Raw genomic sequence first — 26,449 nt, forward strand, 5'->3', positions numbered from 1 at the left:
AGCGCTAGCTCCATTTTGGGATCCTCAGTGCAGTGCATCTTTTATAATTAGTTTCTTCAGAAATCCTGAGTGCTTCTTACTAGGCATCATTTAGAAAAATAGAGGAAGAAGGCAATTAGAAGTGAGATAATTTGAGGCTTAGAATGAAGCTTATTTTTCCTTTAGAGATTTCAGTCATTCTTTCAGCTATAGGTGTTATTGTTCAAAACCAGATTTGGTAAGGCCCGCTTGTCTACCAGGCAGCAAGTGCTGGTTTAGCACATATTCTTACCACCTTCATCATCCTTCCTGGGATCAGTCAGGCACACAGTTCCTCTAACACTTCTGCCTAAAGTGATTAGCGTGTTGCTGATCAGGTTTCATGAAGTGACTTCTAAATGATTGCTCACTTTGACCATATAAAAATGCCTATGTTTCATTGTGTCTTTGACTTAAACGAGAAATTCCTCCAGTTTGAATAATGGTTTGGAAGTCAGACTTAGATGCTATGGCCAACAGATTGGTTCAGCATTCAGTTCTCATAGCTTAATAAAGGAAAAATATCTAGATTATTATTGGAGTGTAGCCTAATATTTAATTCAATCAACTGGGATGGTAATTAGTAAAAGCACAATATTAAAAGGCATATAGTTTCATCATACTTTCATTTGAAAAAATATTTATCAAAACAGGACCAAGTTTTTTATTCATCAACCTGCTAGCATGTTTCCATTCTTTTAATATCCCTTTATGGATTTCCTTCATTGATTGGTAACATACCATTCCTGAAAACAGTCACTAAACATGACAGGGAAAAAGCTATTTTTGCTAGGGCCCTTTCCCCCACCTTTAAAAGCCAGTTGGAAACCACACATATTTACCTTTAAAGATACCATCAGTAATTACACTGTCATCCCATGAACAGACTTTTTTATTCAAGAATATAATATATTGGTACCAAACTGAGTGGAGAATGAAGTGTAAATGAGAGTTTGAAATGTGGCTTTTTAAAAATGCTAGCAGATAATAAACCACCAGAGCCTATTGTCTTTATTATCAAAGTTTATTGTTAAGAGTCAGTTCCTATCTACTGGGGAGTACAACTATGCCTCAATATGTGCTATAGTATCCCTAGGGTAATAGCCATTCTGCAAAACAGCTGTACTGGGGCTCTGTTAGGCATAGATCGTAAGTCAGTGGAAGAGTGAGCCCAGAAAACCCCGACAGTAGAGCCATTACTCTAGGAAGTTCCAGTGCTGTGCAACCTGTAAGGCATCGTCTGTCAGCTGATGAGACTCAAGGAGGTGTTGGTGGAATGAAACAGGAGTTGAAGCCATTTTCTACTCTTCTCTGCAAGACAACTATGGCTCCAGTGCAGGAACCAAAAACTAGGTCTTCATCCTTTAAGCTCCCAAAACAAGTAAAACAGGACATAAAGAGGAAAGGGCCAGGAAGCAGGATAGTGGAGGATAAATTAAGTGGAATTGGAGGGAATGAAAAGTAGCTGGATTTAGATGCCATTTGAGATGATAAAAGAATACAGTGCAGCTAAAAGCAAATAAGGAAACAATTCAAACTTTGAAAAGTAATTGGACACCAGAAGTTAAAGTTCCCCTCTTGGAGGAAAACTGGTTTTAAAAAACGAGGAACGTGGGTCACTAATAATAGGAATGAGTACCTGAGTAGAAATAGGTGTTTCAGGATGCTGAGAAGATTATACAAATGAGCTGGGTCTATAGGAAGGAAAAGTGGTTATGGTAACCTGTTATCCGGATCTGACATTGGAATGACGTTTCTAGCAATGGCTTTGTCTATGAGGTTCTGGCATATTTTTTTGTAGCACAGGTAGCTTTGATGGAATGTTTTAATAACACCCAACTTATGTGGGAATGCAAATTAGTGTAAAATTTCAAGGATCTCCCACCTATTTCTGCGGGACAGAAGTTTAGAAGTCCTGAAACAGCTGTGGCTAAAGGCCCAAGCCCTCTTACCACCCTTGTGATAAAATATTAAAGGAATTAACCAAACAGTATCAGGTGAGTCAATGGGCTTTGTACCATGTAGACAGCAGATAATTTATGGTGACTTCTGCAGGCAGCCTGAGAAACAAAAGAGCTTGTGTACTGAATGCTACCCTATCATTAAATATAATAATAATGAAAAATAGGGCCATTAAATGAGACCCTAGAAAAGTCTAGCTGCCAACCAGATTGGGAAGATAAATAAAGTAGCAGTTTATTTTAATCTGTATTTTCCATACTAACCTAGTTTGTCTGTAGAAAAGCCATCTGCTGGCACTAGGCCAGTATGTCTGAATTTTGTCATTATTAGCATCTCATTTTTCCAAAAAGAAATGAGTAAGTAGCACGTGTACATAAATGACCATTTCTACAAAGCCTTCTCTGCAGTCTTGACCTGTGTGGGGACAGGTTCTACTGATGGAAGCATTTTTAGAGGCAGAAGGAAAAACATTAACTTGAGGTTTTCTCCAAAGAAAGAATACCAGTGGAGTTGGGCCCATATGATGAGTTTCTTGTTGGTGTTGAACAAATGGTTTCTTCTCTAGGAAATACGTTTGTTCACACCTATTTACAGGTTCTATAAATGTAATTTCTAAAACAAGAAATGAGGCAGAAGCAGTTTCTGTTCTAATCACGTCTCTGATGAAATGAAGGGTCCTCAACTTTTCGGACTCCTCATGGTGTGGGATGGGGCTGGGCTCTATCCCAGGGCCGGATGCTCAGGCTGCTGTCCAGATCTGGGTTATTTCAAGCCCCACAGCCTTTTCCTGCTTCTCCCTGGGCATTCAGGCTGCGAGGAATCTTCCTGAAGCTTTTCCTCCCCAAATGTTCCAAACAGTTCTATTTGCTAGAAAACAGAATATAAGTATGAGTTAACCTTTGGATTTTAGACACTGTGTAACTTCATGAACATAATTATTCCATTAGTCACATTTCCAAACAGATGAGAAGAGGCCATTTTATGCCCATATATCTCCTCTCAGATGTCTTGTTCACTGATAATCCTGTCTACTTCTATAACTTCCTCGGCTCAAAACCAGGGCAACTATACAGAGACCTGTGGCTGTCAAGATGAGCCGAAACTCATGGTTCTGATTGGATGTAAATGCACAGCCCATGTCCACAGCTGTGCCCCAGCCTTGTTTTCTTCCTTTTGACAGTTTTTGATCCAGTCCTATGGGTAGCATATACCTTAGCAAATTAAAAATACACAGAAATGTCATCTGCTTAAAATCCTTCAAGCTAGGCTTGAGCAGTACATGAACCAAGAACTTTCAGATATACAAGCTGGGTTTCAAAGAGGCAGAGGAACCAATGATCAAATTGCTAACATCTGATGGATCATGGAGAAAGCAAGGGAGTTTCAGAAAAACATCTACTTCTGCTCTATTGACCATGCTAAAGTTTTTGACTGTGTAGATCACAACAAACTGGAAAATTCTTAAAGAGAGATGGGAATACCAGACTACCTTACCTGTCTCCTGAGAAACCTGCATGCAAGTTAAGAAGCAACAGTTAGAACTGGTCATGGAATACCTGACTGGTTTCAAATTGGGAAAGGAGTATAGCAAGGCTGTATATTTAACTTATTTAACTTATATGCAGAGTGTATCATGTGAAATGCCAGGCTGGATGAATCACAAGTTGGAATCAAGATTCCCAGGAGAAACATCAACAATCTCATATATGCAGATAATACCACTCTAATAGCAGAAAGTGAAGAGGAACTAAAAAGGCTCTTGTTGAGTGAAAGAGGAGAGTGAGAAAGCTGGCTTGAAACTCAACATTAAAAAGAACTAGGATCACGGCATTTGCACTTCATGGCAAATAGGGAAAAAGTAAAAACAGTGACCAATTTTCTTGGGCTCCAAAATCACTGCAGACAGTGACTGCAGCCATGAAATTAAAAGACGCTTGTTCTTTGGAAGGAAAGCTGTGACAAACTTAGCATATTGAAAAGCAGAGACATCACTTTACCGACAAAGGACTGTATAGTCATAACTATGATTTTTCCAGTAGTCATGCATGGATGTGAGATGATGATTGTGTTCAGTTGTGTCCCGACTTTTTGTGATCCCATGGACTGCAGCCCACCAGGCTCCTCTGTCCATGGGATTTTCCAGGCAAGAGTACTGGAATGGGTTGCCATTTTCCTCCTCCAGGGGATCTTCCTGACCCAGGGATCGAACCCACATCTCTTGTGTCTCCTGCACTGGCAGGCAGATTCTTCACCACTGCACCACCCGGGAAGCTACAGGCCAAGGGACTCTCAAGAGTTCAGCACCACAATTCGAAGGTGGCTGAGCGGCGAAGAATTGATGCTTTCAAACTGTGGTGCTGGAGAAGACTCTTGAGAGTCCCTGGGACTGTAAGGAGATGAAACCAGTCAATCCTAAAGGAGATCAACACTGAAGATTCACTTGGAAGGACTGATGCTGAAGCTGAAGCTCCAATACTTTGGCCACCTGAGGCAAAACAGATTCATTGGAAAAGACTGATGCTGGGAAAGACTGAAAGCAAAAGAAGAGGGTAGCAGAGGATGAGATGGTTAGACAGCATTAGTGACTCAACGGACATGAATTAGAGCAAACTCTGGAAGACAGTGGAGGAAAAGAGGAACCTGGAGTGCTGCAGTCCATGGGGTCACAGAAAGTCAAACACAACTTAGCGACTGAACAACAACAATGGGGTGGGGGAGGAAGGTAAATATGGTAAAAACTAAAACTCCTATTTGATATTCAGTGGATGCAATATAATGGTTAGCAGGCTGACTTCATAAAGGGAGGCTGAATTCATAGATTAGAGGACATGAGGGAAAAAAAGCAGTTTTAGTGATTTTGATCGTAAGAACTTCTAGTACAATTTGATTTGGGCTTCCCTTGTAGCTCAGCTGGTAAAGAATCTGCCTGCAATGCAGGAGACCTGGGTTCAATCCCTGGGTTGGAAAGATCCTCTGAGAAGGGAAAGGCTACCCACTCCAGTATTCTGGCTTGGAGAATTCCATGGACTGTATAGTCCATGGGGTCGTTGGAAAGAGTTGGACACGAGTAACTTTCACTTGATTTGGGGGCAGAGAAGGAGACTTAAGTCACTCTTCAGCTTACGCAGCATGAAGTGGGGGTGTCTGACAGGAGATTTCATTTAGAGAAAGCAGCAAGTAGGATGGAAATACCTAATTATACTTTACAGGAAAGAAATATCAAAATACATTTAGGTCCTTTGTAAAAGGAGTGCTCTCTTCATATTAAACACTGGAGGAACAAGTGAACTGAACAAATTAGGGAAATAACAAAAAAGAATATGTGTCTGTTCTCTGTATGCTGCCCACTGTAGGTGGTCACTTTCCGCTCAGGGGTGTGGGGGGAAGAATCATTCTACTGGTGTTTGGTAGTCCTCCACTCCCAACTTCCTATTAAAGTGGTGGCCCTTCTATACTTAACTCTGAAAATGCCAGGCCTTATTGTCTTCAGACTTCACTTACTGGAGTCCTAGATAAGCATTCTGGTTTGTTTTTTGGTACAGAATTTCAGTTTAAAAATATCACCCTTCACATGTCTGTGAAATTATTGTAATTGTTTATTCCATGTGAATGTCGTCATGAGGATAAGATGATGCTTTAAAACAGACATTTGATGTCCCAGGGAAAAGCGAACATAAGCTATTTCTTTCATTCCCCACTGGGCTACTGCAGACTACCCCAGACGGAAACTGGAGACCCAGGAGACGCAGTTTGAAGGTGCACACCTCCTTACATCCCAGCCCTCCGGGCTAGCCAAGGTGAGCACAGTTGCTTCAAGTGAATCAGGTACACACGATGGCCCTATATATTAATCATTTATATGGGGAAGAAAAATTTTGGTTTTGCAGACAAAACTTTTTAACGGAGTCATGTCAAACTATGCTCCTTCAGGATTAAATAATTTCAGCATTATGGCTCTCAGATTAAATGTTCAGGCAGCTCACTCATTGTTCACTTCACGCATTATACAAAATACCCATGAAATAAGCCAGGCAACCAAAGTTTCCTATGAAGGAGAAAATGCTGACGGCTTGCTACCTGCAGCACTGCACTGTGGGGTCGAAGAGTTCTCAGAAAGAACGGCAAGAAACAAAGGGCTGTTTGTGAGACCCGACGTGTCCCGCGGGGACGGCGCCCAGCGGCCCCTCCCGGCTGCTCACCTCGGCTTTCCCTCAGCGGCTCTCTGCCAGGCTCTCAGTGTCACACTCCTTGGGCGGCTCCCCTCCGCCTGGCAGCTCACTCTCGATTTCCCACAGCACGTCATCCTCATCCTCCAGGTTGCTGGAGATGTGGCACTTCTTGAACCCTTGGACGATGGACTCGCTCGAGATGCTATTCCACGCCACCATGACCCACTCCAGAAAAAGGCCCAGCGGCGGCTTCTTGGCGTTCCCGGTGGGGCTCAGCGCCAGGTTCCCCGCCAGGAGCCAGTTGGAATACTGGGCCCGGACACTGTCGTTCAGTGGTTTGTAGACCACCACATCCAGCACCTGCAGCTGCGAGGTCAAGCCCCCCGGGATGATGACCATGTCAGTGTTCATGCTCTCCATGGAGCTCTTCACCGAGTCGGTGGCGTGGCCCCGGAAGCCATTCAGGATCAGCAGCCCTCGCTGCTTGGGCACCGCGCCCGTCCTCCGCCTCCACACCACCTCCAGCCAGTCCTGCATCAGATCCTCCGTCATCCATCCATACCGGTGGCAGCGGATTTCCATGCCACTCGGGAACTTCCCAGGGGGGATGTACGTGCCCCTCAGAATGATATATGGAGGTAACTTCCTCCCATCAGCCAAGACACCAAGCATGGCTGTGATTTTCAGTTTCTCCCTCCCTGGCGTCTTGACCAAGACAGGCTTTTCCCCCTGGTTGTCCACAGTCACCCTCGAGGGCACCTCTAAGCAAATGGGCGTCTCGTCTGCATTTCCCATCTGAGCCACCTGGTAGTCGTGTGCCCTGCGCAGAGCCAGGACGCTCCGCTGGTAGGTGACAAGCTTCTCGGTCAGGTCTTCAGGCAGCTGCTGGGGCACGGGCACCTTATGCCGCAGAGACAAGTCATACCTCCGCATCATTCTTCGACACCAGCCCAAGCTAGCCTTGAACCCTTTCTCTGGAATGTTCATCTCCTGGGCAATCTCCAGCGCTTTCAGCTGCATGGCCTCCCTGGTGATAGGGTCCCCTTTGGCCTGCATGTATCGCACATACTCGGCCACGCGCTGGTCCACCAGGGCGAAGCGCCCGTTCTTGGGGCCGCGGAAGGCACGCCGCATGGCGTGGGCGTTCTGCAGCTGCGGCTTCACTTTGCGCCAGTCGCGGACATTTTTCTCCAGCACCCCAAACTGCTTGGCCGCCTGGCAGTTGTTGGTGCTCTCGGCGTACTCCACCACCATTAACTTGAACCCTGCGTCGTAACTGCGGCGCATGCCCCGGCTGAACTGGAACTTTCCGGCCAGGTCGTCAGCCGAGAGGTCGTACCCGGGGAAGCCCATGGCCATGTAAAAGGGGTAACCCTCGCCCCACTCGGGCAGCTCTGTGATGTCCCGAGGCAGACGGAGGCCAAAGCCATCCAGGTGCTGAGGCTGGGGAAACTGCGAGGCTGCGTTCATCGGGCCCGCCCAATCTGGGGGCTTCATGTCGGATTCTTCCTTTTCTGGAAGACATACAGGGAGGGGTGAAGATAGTGCCCATCAGTCAAATGATTTTGGGGTCATTCCTTGATTTGTTTTTGGTCAAAATACCAAGACTACCTGAATCTGAAGTTCACTAAAAGCAGTCACTTTAATAACAGATACTTCCAAAGTCCTCACCCCCGTGCCAGTTCCCATAGATGACCACATCTACTTCTCACAATAACTGTTTCTTTACTCTGTCTTTGCGGATGAGTGAAGAAAAATTCAGTAACGCATCAAGGTGGCAAAGCCAGAAAGTGGCAAGGGCTTGCAACTGAACACGGGCACCAAGCTTGAGTAATGTACTAACTGTGAGGGCCACGCCTGGGCCAAAATAACCTTTACCTGGGTGAGAAGCCAAACACAACCCATTCTACACATAGTGTTACAGAATTGTATCATCATGAACTGAATCATATCCCTTAAACCAAGAAAATCTATAGCAACACCACACTTAGCAAAGTTAAGCTTATAAGGCAGAAGTATGGTTTTTGCATACCCATGTCAGAACTGGGTTTCACTGTATGTTTCTATTTAGAGAGTGGTCACAGAAATTTACTATTACTCAGGGATATTACCATATCTCACCAAAACTAAGAACCCATCAATTGCAAGATGTACCATTACATGCCGTTAAGAAAAAAAAAAAAATGCCACTAGTGAAACTAACATGCCATCAGTTTTAAGTGTTAGTCACTCAGTCATATCTGACTCTTTGCGATGCCATGGACTGTAGCCCAGGTTCCTCTGTCCATGGAATTCTCCAGGCAAGAATACTGGAGTGGGTTGCCATTCCCTTTTCCAGGGGATCTTCCCGATTCAAGGATTGAACCTGGGTCTTTGGTATTACATGCAGATTCTTAACTGTCTGAGCCACCAGGGAAGACCCACCAGTTTTAAGAAACATTCTCAATTGCAGAGATGTTAAAGTGATGAGAGAAATACATCTTTTAGAATCAATGAAATACAGTATTTTAAACTATTACTTATAGAGAGAAGGCAAATAAAATCACTCTGGCTATTGGAAGCTGTATTTATCCAACTCCTGCTCAATAGCTGTTTCTCAGTACAACACTGTATGCTTCTTTAGACGCATTTGCTCAAATGTGTACTACAGCTGCCACTGCTTTTTCCATCCAAGATGAAGCAGACAGGAAGTCAAGTAAATCACCCTGGATGCATGCTTTGCCACGCTGTTTTTCTTAGCTTTCAGAAGTGTGTTGTATGCTCCCAAGGCACTCAAGATGTGCACTGGGCCAAAGCCACACAAACTTCAATTTCATTCACCTGCATACGAGCTTGCACCTTGAGATTTATAACCCGCAGTTGACAGATGGAGAAACGGACAATCAGAGACGTGGATGAAGTTGCCGAAGGTTACACAGCATGGGAAACAAGGAGATTTCGAAACTCCAAAGCCCATAGTCTTTCTGCCTCAGAACCTTGCCTTACACTTAAATACCCCCAGAATGTACCTTAATGTAAACTTAAAATCCATCTTCATAATTCTCCCACTGGATGCCTTCTGGATTGGGTTAATGATAGTACCTGCAAAGGTTCCTCCTTGGAGCTGCCATTCATCAGAATTCTGAGACTCCTCCTCCCTTTCCAACCGAGTGATCATGTCAGGCTTAGGGAATGGGAATTCTGTTTACAGGAAATAAAACAGGTTAACAGCTGTGTTACTGTCTTGGAGAATTGCCAAAATAAGTACTTTGTAGTACTTAAGCAAACCTCCCCTCCACTCTCACCCCTACCGTCTTCTCAGTATGGAGATTTATGAAAGGCAGTAGAGAAGGATTCAGGGATACTTAAAGAAAAAATATGATGGGAAATAGGTCTGTCCAAGGGAATTTATGGATCTCTGATAATGAGGGCCCGGACTAGCAATGACAAAAAGGAACTGCATTTAGCAGGGAAGTGGGTGTATGCAGCCATTGATCTAATGAGCATTCCAGTACCTGCACGAGCCAAGTGGGGAAATCCCTCCAAATGGTTAGACTCTAATAATATCAGTGCTGGAAGGGAAGCAACAAGGATTCTTTGGGGATATGTCCCCAAGCTTCTGAGGCTGACAGGATAACAGCGAGGCCTGCCTTCTCTCCTAGGAACGTATAAAGTACAGGCCCAGCTCCACAGTGACATTTCTTAGATGTCTTTTTTTTTTTTGATAAGTACGCCTGGGTTGAATGAGGATGGTTCTGAGAGCTGGCATGAGCTGCTGAGTAGGAAGACACAATATTTATATCCTGCCTAAGTCAAAAACAGGAAATTAAACGGGCACAGGCATTGAGGGGACAGAGTCCAGGTTCAGGAGAGAGGTATGTTGGATACACCTGAGAAGAGAGACACAGAATCAATTCTCTGGGCTCAGCGCTTCTAAGAGACAAAGGAAAACAAAGTTTTACCCAGAGACAGGACAGTTTCATAATTCATCCTCATGACCTCGCGGTAGAGAGCCTTTTGTTGCTCCGTCAAAACTTCCCACTCCTCATCGGAAAAATATATGGCCACCTCATCGAACAGGGCTGGCACCTGCAACGGTGAACAGGCTTTTCTCAATGACTCGTCGGCACGTGTAGATGCAGATCACACACCACTATCTCACAAGGGCGGGCCTGGGCCTGGAGACACATCAGTCCTCACACGGCTCCCAGGTGCAAAATCTGGATGTCAACAAGGTCCACTGTGCCCTGCTGAGTGCTTGCCACACTCCCATTCACGGATAAGGAGAGCAGAACCCTGAGATGAAAACTCCCCACCATGGATCAGCAGGTCGAGAGACTGGATCCTCACACGAAGCAGGGAGAGCTGATCACAGCGAAGCCCCCACCCAGAGCCAGTCGACTACAGGAAGGAACATCCTGAGGCGGTTCCCCTGCCAACACAGCCCTGCTGTCTCCCTCAGTCACAGACCCTCAGACCACGGGGTGCTGGGGGTTGCCTGGGCACTAGTCTCCAGCTGCAGAGCGCTAGCCCCAGTGTATGACTCAGAACCCAAAGCTGCCTGGGGAGGAGCCGGTGAGAGCAGGGACCTCATCTGGCCTTTTCCACTCCATAAGAGGACAAGGAGGAGGAAAGAAGGGCTAATTAGAGCTTCAATTTATGTAATGAGATACTGGAGCAAACTGGTTTGCTTTGATGCCTAGACCCACAGCAGAAAGCCCTAAAGACAGAGCTCCACTCTCCGCTCCTGTACCTCCCTGACACTGTGGGCCAGTGGGAGGGGGTGCCCACGTGGTCGATTGCAGCCAAGCCACCCAGACCAACCTCCTCTTGTTCAACTCTTTTCTTTTACTGTGTGTCATCTTGCAGTCATTAAAAATCCTATTCCAAAGCTCATATTCAGTGGTAAAGCATCACTGGGCTGCTGTGTTCAGAGCTATTTCCCGTGGCGCAGTTTAGAGCCTGGGGGGATCATGTTGATGTTTTCCATCAGCTTAGAAAAGTTCAGTGTCTGCACGGCCTGCAGCTTCTTCAGGTGTCTGGCCATCAGTCATTTAGACCTCCTGGCCTTTCCGCCTTATTCACAAAGTCCACCCCATCCCTCCCCACCCTCACAGCCCCTTCCACACAGGGAGAACTTCCTGCGAAAGGCCCTGTAACTGCTTCATTTATTTCCCCCCAGAACCCCATTTAAACCAGGAGGAAACTGGCTCAGAGTAGCCCTGTTTCTGGTCTAAAATCCCACAGCCAATAAACAATAGGGTTGAGGCTGGGACCCAGGATGTCTGACTTCAAGGCTCCAGCCCTTACAGAGGGCAGAATAGCCTCCCTGGTACCCAGCTTGCATGCTCTCACTTCTACCCCACACGCTCAGTGGAACTTTGCTCCAGCAGTTCCTTAACAAACCATTCCCACTCCTCCAAAGACCAGGAGGTCTCCACACGTGCTGCTTCACAAGTCCTTCCCATTCTTGGCCTGGCTGACACCCACCCACCTTCCAAGATTCAGCCCAGATACCCTGTTCCCTGGGCAAGCTGGCCTCAACCCGGGCTGTGTACCTTGTAATGCCCTGGGCTCAAGGCACTAATCACACTGCAGGATCCTCTTGGTTTACCTGTCTGCTTCTTTCACTAGAGTATCAGCTCACTGAGGGCAGAACCTGGGCTTATTTTGTTTTGTTCCCCTAAGCCTAGGACACTTCCTGTAGAAAGTAATCCCTTGAAATGCTGTTTTTGAGTCAAAGATTTAAGTATACACTCTCTTCGTTCCTCTTGTTCTACCTGGAATAGTTTCAAATAATCATTAAAATTTGTCTGTCACAAAACTGAGCCTACTCTTTGGAGTAAGAATGGACAAAAATGCCTAGTGTAAAATACCAGGAGGTATAATGGATTGGGTCTCCGGGCTCTGCTCAGATTTCATCAATCTGGAAAGCCAGGCATCTAGGAATTTTCCATCCCACCCCATCCCACTTCCCAGGCTTTTGAACAACTCTCCCTTTGGCCTTTTCTCTCCCTAGGAAATTTCAGATCTAGGCTATACCTATTTATAGTCCCTTTCCCTTTGCTGAGAAAACAGGACACAGGACTGGCTGTGCCTGTCATTTCAGAAGGGCGATCCCTATCAGCCCTCATAGAAGGTAACACGTACCCAGTGTGGTAAAAATACAGCAGCCCTGGAGTGGTGAGAAGGCACCTGGAGGCTGGGCTTGGATTCATCCATGTACGACTGAGCCATGGAGGGTCCTCAGACAAGCCCACACGATGCTTCAGAGGCACACGGTGTAGTGGCTTAGTAATTCTGCTCACAGCAACCTTCTGTGAGAACTGAGCAAGCCTTCAGCTAGGCCCTGCCGTGAGGGCCTCCCTGCTCCCTACAGAGGCCTTTTATCTGGCCAAGCACAGCAGAAGGTAAACAGGGCCAGCCCTGGGCCAAACTCAGAAATCAGGCAGCCAGCGTCCAACCCCCAGACTCCCACCCTTGCTGGGTCTCACAGGTAGGGGCCCTCGATCCCTGCCCTCCTCCCTTCCTAGAAGGTCAGGGACTCATCAGATGGGTGTACTTCCTCCTGCTTGTGTGTGCTGCCTTGCTCGGCCCCAAGAGCTGTCATTCCAATGCTTATCTAACTATCCTAGAGTACTTACATGCTGCCCAGGCATGCTAACGAAGCTGTATAACCACTCAACAAAGACAGTGGGGCTCTTAGGGCAGAGGCCTGGGACCAGTGCACTGATAGAGTGCCTGCTGTATGCCAGGCACTGTGTAGGGCATTCCTTCTTGCACTCGTATTGAATCCTTTAGATAAGACAAGGATATGGGGATCACTACCCCAGTTTTATGGGTGAGCGAATGGCTGATAAAGTTAGCAAGTCTGACTCCCATGCCCACACTTTCTCAGCAGGTCACTTAGGCCCCTTCCTCGTGGCAGTAGCAAACCCCAGGGTCCCTTAAGAAAGATGAACCGAGGACTTCTTCCTTAGAGCTTCTAAGGAGAGAGTTCAGACTCCAGGGCGCAACATACACCCCCGAGTGGCTGGCTTGAGCCTGGGGCCCGCCCTGCTTCTCTCAACCGTCTCCTCCACTCCCTGACACGCACCGCAGGCTCCAGCTGAAAGAGCTACTGCCGACTCTACACAGAAATTTTTTTTCCAGTGCCTGTGCTCCTGGCTTCCTAGATAGCAAGATCTTCCCTTCCCTTGGCTGGTTCCACCTCTGCCTAAGACTTGGTTCAAAGTACATGTTCCCTTTTCTCTACCTGAAATTGTATTTCTACTCCAATTCTCCCATGCAATATTACCCTTATAGCATGGTTCTTAAGATTGAAAGCTTTTATTGATTACCCTAACACAGCTTACAGCCAAAACACATACGTAAGAGACAGATTTGATAGTTTTCTTCTAGTTGCCCTGGAACAGGATTTTTTTCACTCAGCACCGCTGACACTTCTGGCCAGATCATTCTCTGTTGCAGGGGCTGTCCTGGGTATCACAGATGTACGGCAGCATCCCAGGCCTCTACCCAGGAGATGCCAGTAGGCTCTCCCACTTCCCAAGTTCCACCACAAGTCATGACAACCAGAAATGTCTCCACCCTGATGTACCTGGAAGGGGGCAAAACTATTTACTACTCAAGACCAGGTCCTTGCCTGTTTTTTCCAGGAGTTCTCCAGCCTGTAGGAGAGACTGTCCAGACCTGACATCTACCACAGAATTCCAAATACTGTGCAATTAATCAGATTTACTTTCCTGTCTTCCTCATAAAACAAGTATTAATAATTCCACGAGACTAGGAACTTTGTCTTAATAACACCCAGCACTGCGCTGAGTAACTGCAGATGGATGGCAGGTTGCTTGGATGCCACACATGCCAGTCCTCCTCCTCCAGCTCCGCTGGTTACTTCCTTTCCCAGCCAAGCATGGGCTTCACCTTGCTCTTTTCTGAGTTGTCCCAACAGACTCTAATGCTTGCTTCTACTGCACCTGTTTTGCATGCTTCTCCATTCTGTCTAAATGTTCTCGGTTGGCCAGTATAGCCTCAAAGCATCGAGTTCTTGCTCAGGGCTAGATGGGATGACTCCTGCTCTCTAAAATCTCCCCAGCTGCAGGGATTAGAACTGAGGAGGACAGCAGCAGGGTCTGAAGAGACAGAAGCAGTCCAGCTTCAACAGCTCGACTGGCAAACCCACAGCCTGGAGTCGTATTTTTTTTTTTCCTTCCTAATTGAGTATAACATACATACAACAAAATGCACTACTTTTAAGGTTCCAGCTCAAGAGGTGTTTTTAAGAACAGAAGTCAGCATACATGTGTATCCCAGGGGCAAAGCAGATAACCCTGCTGTACCTCATGCAGTGGGAGGGGAGTAGGACGAGATAGTTTGCAAAGACCATGATTCTATGGATACAGATCTCTCATTGGAAACAAAGCATACTATGTATACCGATGACATTCATACACAGCGGAAAACTAAGCAGAGAAAAGGAATGTCATTTGGTGCTTATTTAAAATGTTTACCATGCATGCTGAGTTATCATGAAGTCCAGTAAGTACTGTAAATGATGCACACAACTGTAACTATAAATATCTGTTGCATTTATACTTTAAATTTGAATTGTATCACACGACAATGTTTGTATACGCTCCCTACTCACTGCTGCCTACTATCCCAATCCCTCCACCCAGGGCCAGCTGGAAATGCAGTTCTCTCCTGTGTCAACTACTGTAGAGGTGTTCACACAGAACCAACCGGCCTCATCCCATAAAGCTTTCCTCATATCAGCTCAGTACCCCAAGACTTAAATGGTTTAAGTGGTTCCCTTCAATCAGTAGTAGGTGACAAAGATTTTCTCCTCACCCCAAATTTGGTCAGCCTCTGAGCCCTCTTCTCCACTCGGCCTCTACCCTGGACACACACACCTGCTATGGTCCACAGTCTGCACAGCCCAGTTTTAGCAAGAATTCCACTAAGTCAGTTTAGAAAGAATCTCCCCCTGATGATGGCTCCTCTTAGCAATTTTCCATTCACTGAGCCCTATGCTTTCTTCCCTGGCTATAAATCTCCACTTGTCTTTACTGTTGAGCTCTCTCCTGTTCTCTTCTCTCTCCTGTTATGCCAGTCTTGAAGCCCATCTCAGTAGTTCTGAATATTAATATATTCCTTAGTATATTCCTTATTATCTAAACAAGTGCCAGAATAATTTTTCTTTTACACATGGGTCTGCAGACATTTAGTTGATATCTACAAGGCGCCTGGCATTAAGCAGGATATAGGGAATCCATGGGTACAGGAGAGAGACACAGCCGTGGCCTCTTGGACTTCCAATCTTGATGGTGATACATTATGTGGCTAAAGAGACAGTTCTCATAACTAGCTTCTCCATTCTTCGCTGTGCCTTTTAAAGCCACAGAACTGTTTTCTCAGGAATGCAAACACACCGGACTGGGCTAAGCTAGGCTATTTTTACTTCCTGTGGCTGCCTGAGGAAGAGACTTTACAAACCTGGCTCCCAGGCCTGCCCCTCACAGCTGTTTGAGGACCCCACACCTTCTTACTTACCCATCCACCCTCTGAGCAGATTCGGACTTTTTGCATATCTGTGGGGCCATCCTCCGGTTCCCGGCTCTGAATCTCTTCTTCTTCTTCCTCTTCTTTCAGGGTCAAATTGAGGGGGCAGGCTGTGGATGCCATCTCTGCAAGCAAGATTCAGTTCAGAAAAATCAGGTGCTAGTGTGAACTCTTCAAAGCCTGTGAAGGCGACAGCTCAGGTTACACAAACCTTTTTAGCCCCAGAACAGTTCAGGGGAACAAGAGAAAGGGAAGAGCCAGGTCTGGGGAGGAAGGGCTTCAAGGAAAGCGTCAGGAAGCTGGAAGGTGACATTTAGTTATGAAAAGAAGAGGGTTGCAGGCAGTCAGCATACCTGGCTGTGTTCAAATATTTAAAAGACTGGAAGAGAGACCAGACTGGTTCTGTAGAGACCCAAGGGCATAACAGGTTGGTGGGTAAACATTCCAGGAAGTTTTATTAATGCATCAAAAGGAAGAACTTTCTCATAGCCAGTGCCACCCAAACATGGAATCAGCAGCAGGTGTGTTGGCTTCCTGTCAATGAAGGAATTTGAACTCATAGTGCACTCGCTCAACTGGGTTGTTCCTACAGGGCCAGTTCAGTGTCAGGAGGTTGGTTAGCCCATAAGACCTGGATTTTCCAGAGTCAAAGGTTTTGTCCATGAGCCAGGTCAGAAGATAGAGTCATTCTACCTTTAAGTGATTTTCCAAGCCCAGGACCCTTAGTGAAGAGTAATGCTTGGATACCCAAGAAGAGGCAGAAATCACCAGGGTCTGGGGCCCACCCCTACAGGCAAAACTCATTGCATCTGGAGAGCAAATTCTCTCTTCTGCAAATTCTCTTTCGCTCAGCTCCTACGCCAGTACAAAGCCCGCGCTCCTGCCCTCTAGGGGCGCGGGCAATTCCTAGGTGTGAAGTGAGTGTGCATCTGGTGGGCCGCATCCTCCCAGGCTTCCAAAGAAAAGATCCTTCCGGAGTTCAAAGTCCGCTTCCTCGGTATTTTCAAAAAGGACGGGCAAATGCAGCAAGATACGTCTGGGGCGGGTGAACAGGCTTCAGATCCCTGGAGCTGCGGCCAGAACTTAGCTACGGCCTCCCCGGCCAGCTCCCAGGAGGTGGGGGCGCCGCCCCACAGCAAAGGTGCGGTTTAAGAGGTCCCCGCCGCCGCCGCCCACCCGCACGGCGCCCCGCCCGCCGCCGCTGCCGCGCCCCCGGGGCGCGCTCGGGTTTCTCCAGCCATCTTGTCCCATTTCCCTTTCTCCGCGGCCCCGCGCCGGGAGCGCTCCCGCCGCCTGCCTGCCCGCGCCCGGCCCGGCCCGCCTCCCCACCTGGCCCGCTCCCGGCCCCAGCGCACCTGCCGAGCGGCCGGGGCCGGCGCCGCCTGCCTCCCCCGGCGGGCCCGCAACAAAGGCGGCGGCGGCGGCGGTGGTAGCAGCTGCAGCGTCGGCGCCCCCGCCCCCGCCGCGGCCCAGCGGCCTGGGGCCCGAGGGAGGGGCCGCGCTGCCCCCGCCCCGTCCGCCCGCGCGCACTCACCGCCGGGCCGAGCGCCAGGGCGCGGGCCGGGGCCGCGGGTGCAGACGCCGAGGGCTGCGTCCCGGCTGTCACAGCGCCATCCTTCCCGTCTCTCTGGCTTCCCGTGCGCGCGGCCCCTCGGGAGGGAGGGGAGAGGACACGTGGTGGGAGGAGGGAGGGTCCGGCCGGGAGCTGAGAGTGTTGGGAGGCGAGGGGAGGAGCGCGGCTGATGTCAGCGGGCTCGGCGGCGCCGGGGGACGGCGTCCGCGCCAGCTCCCGACCCTCCTCCTGGCGTGGCTTCCGGCTGGTGAGCGCCCTGCCCTCCTCGAGGCTGAGCTCCTGACCCACTGGCAGGCTATACCTCGCCTGCCTGAACAGTCTTGCACTCTGCCCTCTTTGCTCCCCTGGTGCAGTTTCCAGTGCACCGTCTGTGACCTCGGCATAGATGAGGCAGGAAGAGCCCGTATTTACATTTGAAGTGAACGTAGCCTGGGTGCACGCGTTCCTGCGCTTATTTGCATGAACCACTGCTTTGCGCTTAGTTAGATGAGTAAGTACTCCGGGTACTCGGGCCGTGCTTCAAGGACTGTGTTATGAAGAATGACCAGCAAGGGCATGAGGAAGAGTGAGGGGTGTTGGATTTGGGGGGAAGCCTGCATATGCACATTCTGGCTGGCCTGTCAGAACTTTGTTGTTACGGTTCAGTCGCTCAGTAGTGACCTACTCTAGGACACAATGGACTGCAGCACGCCAGGCTTCCCTGTCCTTCACCGTCTCCTAGAGTATGTTCAAACTCACGTCCGCTGATGCTATCCAAGCATCTCATCCTCTGTCTTCCTCTGCTGCCTTCAATCTTTCCCAGCATTAGGGTCCTTTCCAAGGAGTGGTCTATTCTCATCAGGTGGCCAAAGCATTGGTGCTTCAGCATCAGTACTTCCAATTGATTATAAAGGGTTGATTTCCTTTAGGACTGACTGGTTTGATCACCCTGCTGTCCAAGGGACCCTCAAGAGTCTTCTACAACACCACAGTTTGAAAGCATAAATTCTTTGGCGCTCTACCTTCTTTATGGTCCTACTCTCACATCCATACATGACTACTGGAAAAACCATAGCTTTGACTAGACGAATCTTTGTCAGCAAAGTGATGTCTCTGCTTTTCAGTATGGTGTCTTGGTTGGTCAAAGCTTTTCTTCCAAGGAGCAAGCGTCTTAATTTCACAGCTGCAGTCACCGTCTGCAGCGACTTTGGAGCCCAAGAAATAAAATCTGTCACTGTTTCCATTTTTACCCCACCTATTTGCCATGAAGTGATGGGACCGGATACCCTGATCTTAGTTTTTTGAATGTTGAGTTTTAAAGCCAGACTTTTCACTCTCCTCTTTCGCGTTAATCAAGAGGCTTTTTAGTTCTTCTTTGCTTTCTGCCGTTAGAGTGGTGTCATCTTCATATCTGAGGTTATTGATATTTCTCTCAGCAATCTTGATTCCAGCTTGAGCATCATCCAGCCCAGCATTTTGCAAGATGTACTCTGCATATAAGTTAAATAAACAGGCTGACAGTATACAGTTTTGATGTACTCCTTTCCTGATTTGGAACCAGTTCGTTGTTCCGTGTCCAGTTCTAACTGTTACTTCTTGATCTGCATACAGATTTCTCAGGAGGCAGGTCAGGTGGTCTGGCATTCCCATCTCTTTAAGAATTTTCCACAGATTGTTGTAATCCACACAGTCAAAGGCTTTAGCATAGTCAATGAAGAATAAATAGATGTTTTTCTGGAATTCCCTTGCTTTTTCTAGGATCCAACGGATGTTGGCAATTTGATCTCTGGTTCTCTGCCTTTTCTAAATCCAGCTTGTACATCTGTAAGTTCTCAGTTAATGTACTGTTGAACCCTAGCTTGAAGGATTTTGAGCATGTGAAATGGATATAATTGTGTGGTAGTTTAAACATTCTTTATCATTGCCCTTCTTTGGGATTGGAATTAAAACTGACCTTTTCCAGTCCTGTGGACACTGCTGAGTTTTCCAAATTTGCTGGTGTATTGAGTGCAGTACTTTCACAGCATCATCTTTTAGGATTTGAAGTGGCTCAGCTGGAGTTCCATCACCTCCACTAGCTTTGTTCATAGTAATGCTTCCTAAGGCCCACTTGACTTCACACTCCAGGATGTCTGGCTCAAGGTGAGTAATCACACCATTGTGGTTGTCTGAGTCATTAAGAGCTTTTTTTGTGTAGTTCTTCTGTGTATTCTTGCCACCTATTCTTAATCTCTTTTGCTTCTGTTAGGTTCATACTCTTTCTGTCCCCATCTTTCCATGTACCCGTCTTTGCATGAGTACCCATCTTTGCATGAAATGCTCCCTTGGTATCTCTAATTTTCTTGAAGAGATCTCTAGTTTTTCCCATTCTATTGCTTTCTATTTCTTTGAATCTATCACTGAGGAAGGCTTTCTTATCGCTCCTTGCTATTCTTTGGGACTCTGCATTCAGATGGGTATATCTTTCCCTTTCTCCTTTGCCTTTCATTTCTCCTCTTTTCTCAGCTATTTGTAAGGCCTCCTCAGACAGCCAATTTGCCTTTTTGCATTTCTTTTTCTTGGGGGATGTTTTTGGTCACCACTTCTTGTACAGTGTTACCTTCCTCCACATTTCTTCAGGCACTCTGTCTATCAGATCTAATCCTTTGACTCTATTTGTCACTTCTACTGTATAATCATAAGGGATTTGATTTAAGTCATACATGAATGGCCTTAAAAGGCTTCTGCCCCTACCTAGTCAGCTGTGTGCTGGAACTAAAGATAGCTGTTCCACCTCCAAGGGCTTATTCTGAGCCCTTGATGGGACCACTGTGACCCACAAGATGGCAGAGTAGAAGGACATGAACTCATCTTCTCCTGTGAAAACTCCAAAATTATAACTCACTGCTGAACAACCATCCACAGGAGAATGTTGGATCCCACCAAAAAAAGACATTCCATCTCCATGGGCAAAGAAGAAGCCCCAGCAAGATGGTAGGAGGGGCATAATTACATTTAGAATCAAATCCCATACTCGCCAGAGATGCTTGGAGGGCTCAAACAAAATCTTGTGAGCCCAGAGAGACTGAGCCAGACCTGCTGTTGAGTGTTTGAGTGTCTTCTGCAGAGGTATGGGTCAGCAGTGGCCTGCCACAGGGGCAGGGGCTCTGGGTGCAGCATACCTGGGTCACACAGCATGTGGCATAAGCCCTCTTGGAGGAGGTCGCCAGTAACCCTGCCATAGAGTTGCTGAGCAGATGACCCAGAAAGTGCAGAACAATTATACCAAATAAATTATTGCACTGTTAAGAAAATTCTAGGATCCACAACAGATTTCCCAACCTGGGGATCTGACCAAGGGGCTGAGAACCCCCAAGCCATTTGATTTTGGAGGCCAGTGGGATTTGATTACAGAACGTACACAGGATGGGGAAATAGACTCTTGGAGGGCACAAACAAAACCTTGTGCACACCAGGACCCAGGAGAAAGGACCCTACCCCACAAGAGACTGACCCAGACTTGCCCATGAAGGTCCAAGATTCTGGTTGAGCTATGGGTGGATAGTGGCCTGTTGCAGGGTCGGGGCACTGAATACAACAGTACATGCCCAAGACCTTTTGAAGGAGGTCGCCATGATCTTCATTACCTCCACTACAGTTTTGTCTTAGGTCAAACAACAGGGAGGAAACACAGCCCAGTCCATCAACAGAAAATTGGATTAAGGATTTACCGAGCATGCCCCTTTCCATCAGAACAAGACCCAGATTTCCCCACAGTCAGTCTCTCCCATCAGGAAGGTTCCATAAGCTTCTTATCCTTATCCCTCAGAGGACAGACAGAATGAAAATGACAGTCACAGAAAATGAATCAAACTGATCACATGGACCACAGCCTTATCTAACTCAATAAAACCATGAGCCATGCCATGTAGGGCCACCCAAGATAGACAGGTCACGATGGAGACTTCTGACAAAATGTGGTCCACCGGAGAAGGGAATGGCAAACCACTTCAGTATTCTTGCCTTGAGAATGCCATGAACAGTATGAAAAGGCCAAAAGATATGACATTGAAAGATGAACTCTACAGGTCAGTAGGTGCCCAATATGGTACTGGAGAAAAGTAGAAAAATAACTCCAGAAAGAAGGAAGAGACAGAGCCAAAGTGAAAACAACACCCAGTTGTGGATGTGAGTGGTGATGGAAATAGTCTGATGCTGTAAAGAACAATATTGCATAGGAACATGGAATGTTAGGTACATGAATCAAGGTAAATTGGAAGTGGTCAAAGAGGAGATGGCAAGAGTGAACATTTTAGGAACCAGTGAACTAAAATGGAGGAAATATGTGAATTTAATTCAGATGACCATTATATCTACTACTGTGGGCAAGAATCCCTTAGGAGAAATAGAGAACCCTCATAGTCAACAAAAGAGTATGAAATGCAGTATTTGGGTGTAGTTTCAAAAATGACAGAATGATCTCTGTTCATTTCCAAGGCAAACCATTCAATATCACAGTAATCCAAGTCCATGCCCCAACCACTAACACTGAAGAAGCTGAAGCCAACGGTTTTATGAAGACCTACAAGACCTCCTAGGACTAACATGCCAAAAAGATGTCCTTTTCATCATAGGGGGCTGAAATGCAAAAGCAGGAAGTCAAGAGATACCTGGAGTAACAGGCAAATTTGGCCTTGGAATACAGAATGAAGCAGGGAAAAGACCAAGAGAACGCACTGGTCATAGCAAATACCCTCTTCCAATAACCCAAGAGAAGATTCTACACATGGACATCACCAGATGGTCAATACCAAAACCAGACTGATTATATTCTTTGCAGCCAAAGATGGAGAAGCTCTATACAGTCAGCAAAAACAAGACCAGGAGCTGACTGTGGCTCAGATCATGAACTCTTTATTGCCAAATTCAGACTTAAATTGAAGAAAGTAGGGAAAACTATTAGACCATTCATGTATGACCTAAATCAAATCCCTTACAATTATATAATGGAAGTGAGAAATAGATTCAAGGAATTAGATCTGATAGACAGAGTGCCTGAAGAACTATGAACGGAGGTTTGTGACATCATACAGGAGGAAGTAATCAAGACCATCCCCAAGTAAAAGAAATGCAAAAAGACAAAATGGTTGTCTGAGGAGGCCCTACGAATAGCTGAGGAAAGAAGAGAAGCTAAAGGCTAAGGAAAAAAGGAAACATATACCCATTTGAATGCAGAGTTCCAAAGAATAACAAGGAGAGATCAGAAAGCCTTCAGTGATCAATGCAAAGAAATAGAGAAAAACAATAGAATGGGAAAGAATAGAGATCGCATCAAAAAAATTAGAGAGACCAAGGGAATATTTTATGCACAATGGGCACAATAAAGGACAGAAATGGTATGGACCTAACAGAAGCAGAAGATTCTAAGAAGAAGTGGCAAGAATACACAGAAGAACTATACCAAAAAGATCTTCATGACCCAGATAATCATGATTATGTGATCACTCACCTAGAGCCAGACATCCTGGAATGTGAAGTCAAGTGGGACATAGGAAGCGTCACTACAAACAAAGCTAGTGGAGATGATGAAATTCCAGTGGAACTATTTCATATCTTAAAAGATGATGCTGTGAAAGTACTGCACTCAATGTACCAGCAAATTTGGAAAACTCAGCAGTGGTCACAGGACTGGAAGAAGTCAGTTTTGATTCCAATCCCAAAGAAAGACAATGCCAACAATTATTCAAACTACCACACAATTGCAGTCATCTCAAATGCTAGCAAAGTAATGCTCAAAATTCTCCAAGCCAGGCTTCAACAGTATGTGAACTGAGAAGATGTACAGGCTGGTTTTACAAAAGGCAGAGGAACCAGAGAGCAAATTGCCAACATCCATTAGATCATAGAAAAAGCAAGAGAGTTCCAGAAAAACATATACTTCTACTTTATTGAGTACACCAAGCCTTTGACTGTGTGGATTGCAACAAACTGTGAAAAATTGTTGAAGAGATGGAAATACCAGACTACCTGACCTGCCTCATGAGAAACATGTATGCAGGTCAAGAAGCAGCAGTTAGAACCAGACATGGAACAATGGGCTGGTTCCAAATTGGGAAAGGGGTACATCAAGACTGTGTATTGTCATCCTGCTTATTTAACTTCTATGCAGAGTACATCATGCAAAATGCCAGGCTGGATGAAACACATGCTGGAATCAAGATTGCCGGGAGAAATATCAATAACCTCAGATATGCAGATGACACCACCCTTATGGCAGAAAGCAAAGAACTAAGCAGCCTCTTGATGAAAGTGAAAGAGGAGAGTGAAAAGTCTGGCTTAAAACTCAACATTCAAAAAACTAAGATCATGGGATCTGCTCCCATCATTTCATAGCAAATAAATGGGGAAACAATGGTAACAGTGACAGACTTTATTTTCTCGGGCTCCAAAATCACTGCAGATCATGACTGCAGCCATGAAATTAAAAGATGCTTGCTGCTTGGAAGAAATGCTATGACCAACCTAAACAGCATATTAAAAGGCAGAGACATTATTTTGCCAACAAAGGTCTGTCTAGTCAAAGCTATGGTTTTTCCAGTGGTCATGTATGGATGTGAGAGTTGGACTATAAAGAAAGCTGAATGCAGAAGAATTGATGCTTTTGAACTGTGGTGTTGAAGAAGACTCTTGAGAGTCCCTTGTACTGCAAGCAGATCCAACCAGTCCATGCTAAAGGAGATCAGTCCTGGGTGTTCATTGGAAGGACTGATGTTGAAGCTGAAACTTGTTGCGAGCAAAATGACACAAAGACAAAACACGAGACACACAAGAGACAGCCAATACACACTCCGGTCGGAGGAACAGAACTGTGCAAAACTAATTGCGGTTTATGATTATAAAAGCCCCCTAGGCAGAATTCCAGACTGCATGAATAAGCCTTTTCAGTACAGTACAGGTGCATACATGTTATCGTACAGCAAAGGGGAGTGAAATCCCTTTCTGCTGCAGAGTCTGTCCAAAGCCCTCTTCTCCTTCTTATCACAATAAAGGAGTGCTCGCTCATTTTCAAGGGACCATTAAACTCAAGGCTGTGTCCAGACTCTGGCAGAACGCCTCGTTTGCAAGGACGTTCAGCCCGAGCAGAGAGACCCGTTTGCAGGCACATCTCTGCTACCCTAATAACCCTTCATCTCCCCCTTTTTCATTTGCTTTTATAAATTGTAGCATGGTCTGTATCTTCTCTGCTTCGCACTTTAGTTGTTTCCCTTTCCGCCACCGCCGGAAGACTAGAAAAGCAACACAACATAAAAGTAATATAAACACAGTGTTCCCAAAGGTAGTCCCAATTAGTGAGGATACATGCCCTAATGGATTTAAGTTATTCATTCCCTCTTGAAGACTTTTCAGCAAATCAGACCCCGTAATGTCAGGTAAAGTCCTGCTAAAAGTAGACAAAATTTGTCGTTCCAGGTCCATAATCTCCGTAGTGAGATTTTGATGCCCAGTCAAGGATCGTTTTACTTTATCCCATCCTTCACTCATGTTAAACGATACAGGTGTTATACAAAACAGAGAAGAATTCCAATCACATTTCAACACACTTCGTGTAGATAAAACAGCCAATTGATCTCCAAGCCAGGAAACGGTGTGTTGAAGATTGAGCACGTTGGTAGCAAGTTGTGCATCCAAATCTCGCTGTTGTTGACATAACAAATGAGAGTCTTTATGCCAGTCCTGAATAAAATCAGCTGTTTGAATTCCTTGGTGTAATGCAAGACCTGCTACCACCGCTGTTGCAGTTACTGACGCGACTGCTAGAATCGAAGCAATGACCACACTGAGCATACCTCGAGATCGGTGTAGCAAAGTCTGTACAGCGGTTACTAGATGAGAAACAGCAAAAGAATCTGACCACGGCCGATTCAGATTTATAGGTAACCGTACCTCTGTCTGAGCCTTAACAATTACTAACGAGAAATTGGAGTTATAGTCTCGTCTTTCAAATTCTTCCCACCAAGACTGATTTACACATTGAGTTAGATTACAATAGTCACATGACACAGACCACACAGTATCATTCCAGGTCCAATTCCCATATAACAATGCAAAAGGATATTTTACACATGCCATTGCGGAATAAGATTTATTAACATGTAAATTAACATGGAATGGACCCGAAGAGTCACCACTGTCCAAAGTATAGTTTCCTGACCAGATAGTGAGATTACCAGAAACTGCCCATAGTTTCCAAATATCTCCTTGAATATGCGGATATCCTTGCAATTGTAATTGAGGAGGGACAAGTGCAAATTGCTGCCATTTAGCTGTTTCATTACCATTACCCATCAAAGTGCTATTTGCACGATGCCACCGAAGAGATTTATTTGACCATTTTTCTAAGAATTGCCCATGATCTGGACTCCAATCTACAATGATGCCCCCAGAATAATTCATGACTTTAAAGGGTCGATGACCTCGGCAACGTTCCCACTCCAAAGATTCTAGAGAAGGAGCAAAAAAGTTAACAGGATATAGCGACATGAGTTTTCCGTTATGAATGTCTATCAGTTCTGTCGAGCTGTTAAAGCCCCTGGTGGAAACAAGCACAGTAAAAGTAGCAAAATGGTAATTATTGTACTTTACCCCCCATGAATTATATGGATGATGAGAATGTTCCTTGGTGCACAGACAAAAGGGGTGCCCTCCTATGCACAAGGGAATACCTTCCATGACAATGGTCAAATTACTAACATTATATTGTTGTTTATGATGAGATAGTTGTTCTATTCCCCTGCAAGCTGGCCGGGGAAAGAAGGCAGTCTCATAAGCACATACCTGCACTTCTGGTTTCCCCCAGGAAACTGCTCTTACTAATGGGGGATTAGGTATATATGCCCAATATGTATGATTACTTGCCGATACACCGATTACCTGACATGTCACCACTGCCATCATGGCAAGCAAAAGATTGGTAGGATTCAGAGGTTGCCCCACCTTCATTAACATCTTCTCTGCTTCCTGGGTCAACCTCTTCATTTGACCCCAAGTAGGAGGTGTTGCTTCCCTTGTATGGAAAGTAAAGCTTCTCTGCATAGTAAGCTCTTTGAATTTTTGAACAAAGGGATCAGCCATTGTTGATTTTGATCAATCTTGCTGGGGTCCAAAACCTGTAATTATTAACAGAAATGAAAGCATACCCTAATCCCAAATATATTAATGATGCTGG

The 26,449-nt window shown here is 46.1% G+C and overlaps 1 protein-coding gene across 1 annotated transcript; it reads right to left on the bottom strand.

Annotated features, from left to right (window-relative positions):
* Positions 1 to 994: 994 nt before the first annotated feature.
* POGK (pogo transposable element derived with KRAB domain) lies at positions 995 to 15,815 on the bottom strand. The gene is made up of 5 exons (XM_068965689.1): positions 15,684 to 15,815; positions 10,091 to 10,217; positions 9,231 to 9,329; positions 6,180 to 7,663; positions 995 to 2,847 (listed from the first exon to the last, which is right to left on the bottom strand). Exons 1-4 carry the CDS (start codon positions 15,813 to 15,815, stop codon positions 6,192 to 6,194), a joined length of 1,830 nt encoding a protein of 609 aa, XP_068821790.1. The 3' UTR covers positions 995 to 2,847; positions 6,180 to 6,191.
* Between the last annotated feature and the right edge of the window lie 10,634 nt (positions 15,816 to 26,449).

Source organism: Capricornis sumatraensis, chromosome 2, assembly GCF_032405125.1.
Source record: "Capricornis sumatraensis isolate serow.1 chromosome 2, serow.2, whole genome shotgun sequence".
Classification (NCBI taxonomy): Eukaryota; Metazoa; Chordata; class Mammalia; order Artiodactyla; family Bovidae; genus Capricornis; species Capricornis sumatraensis.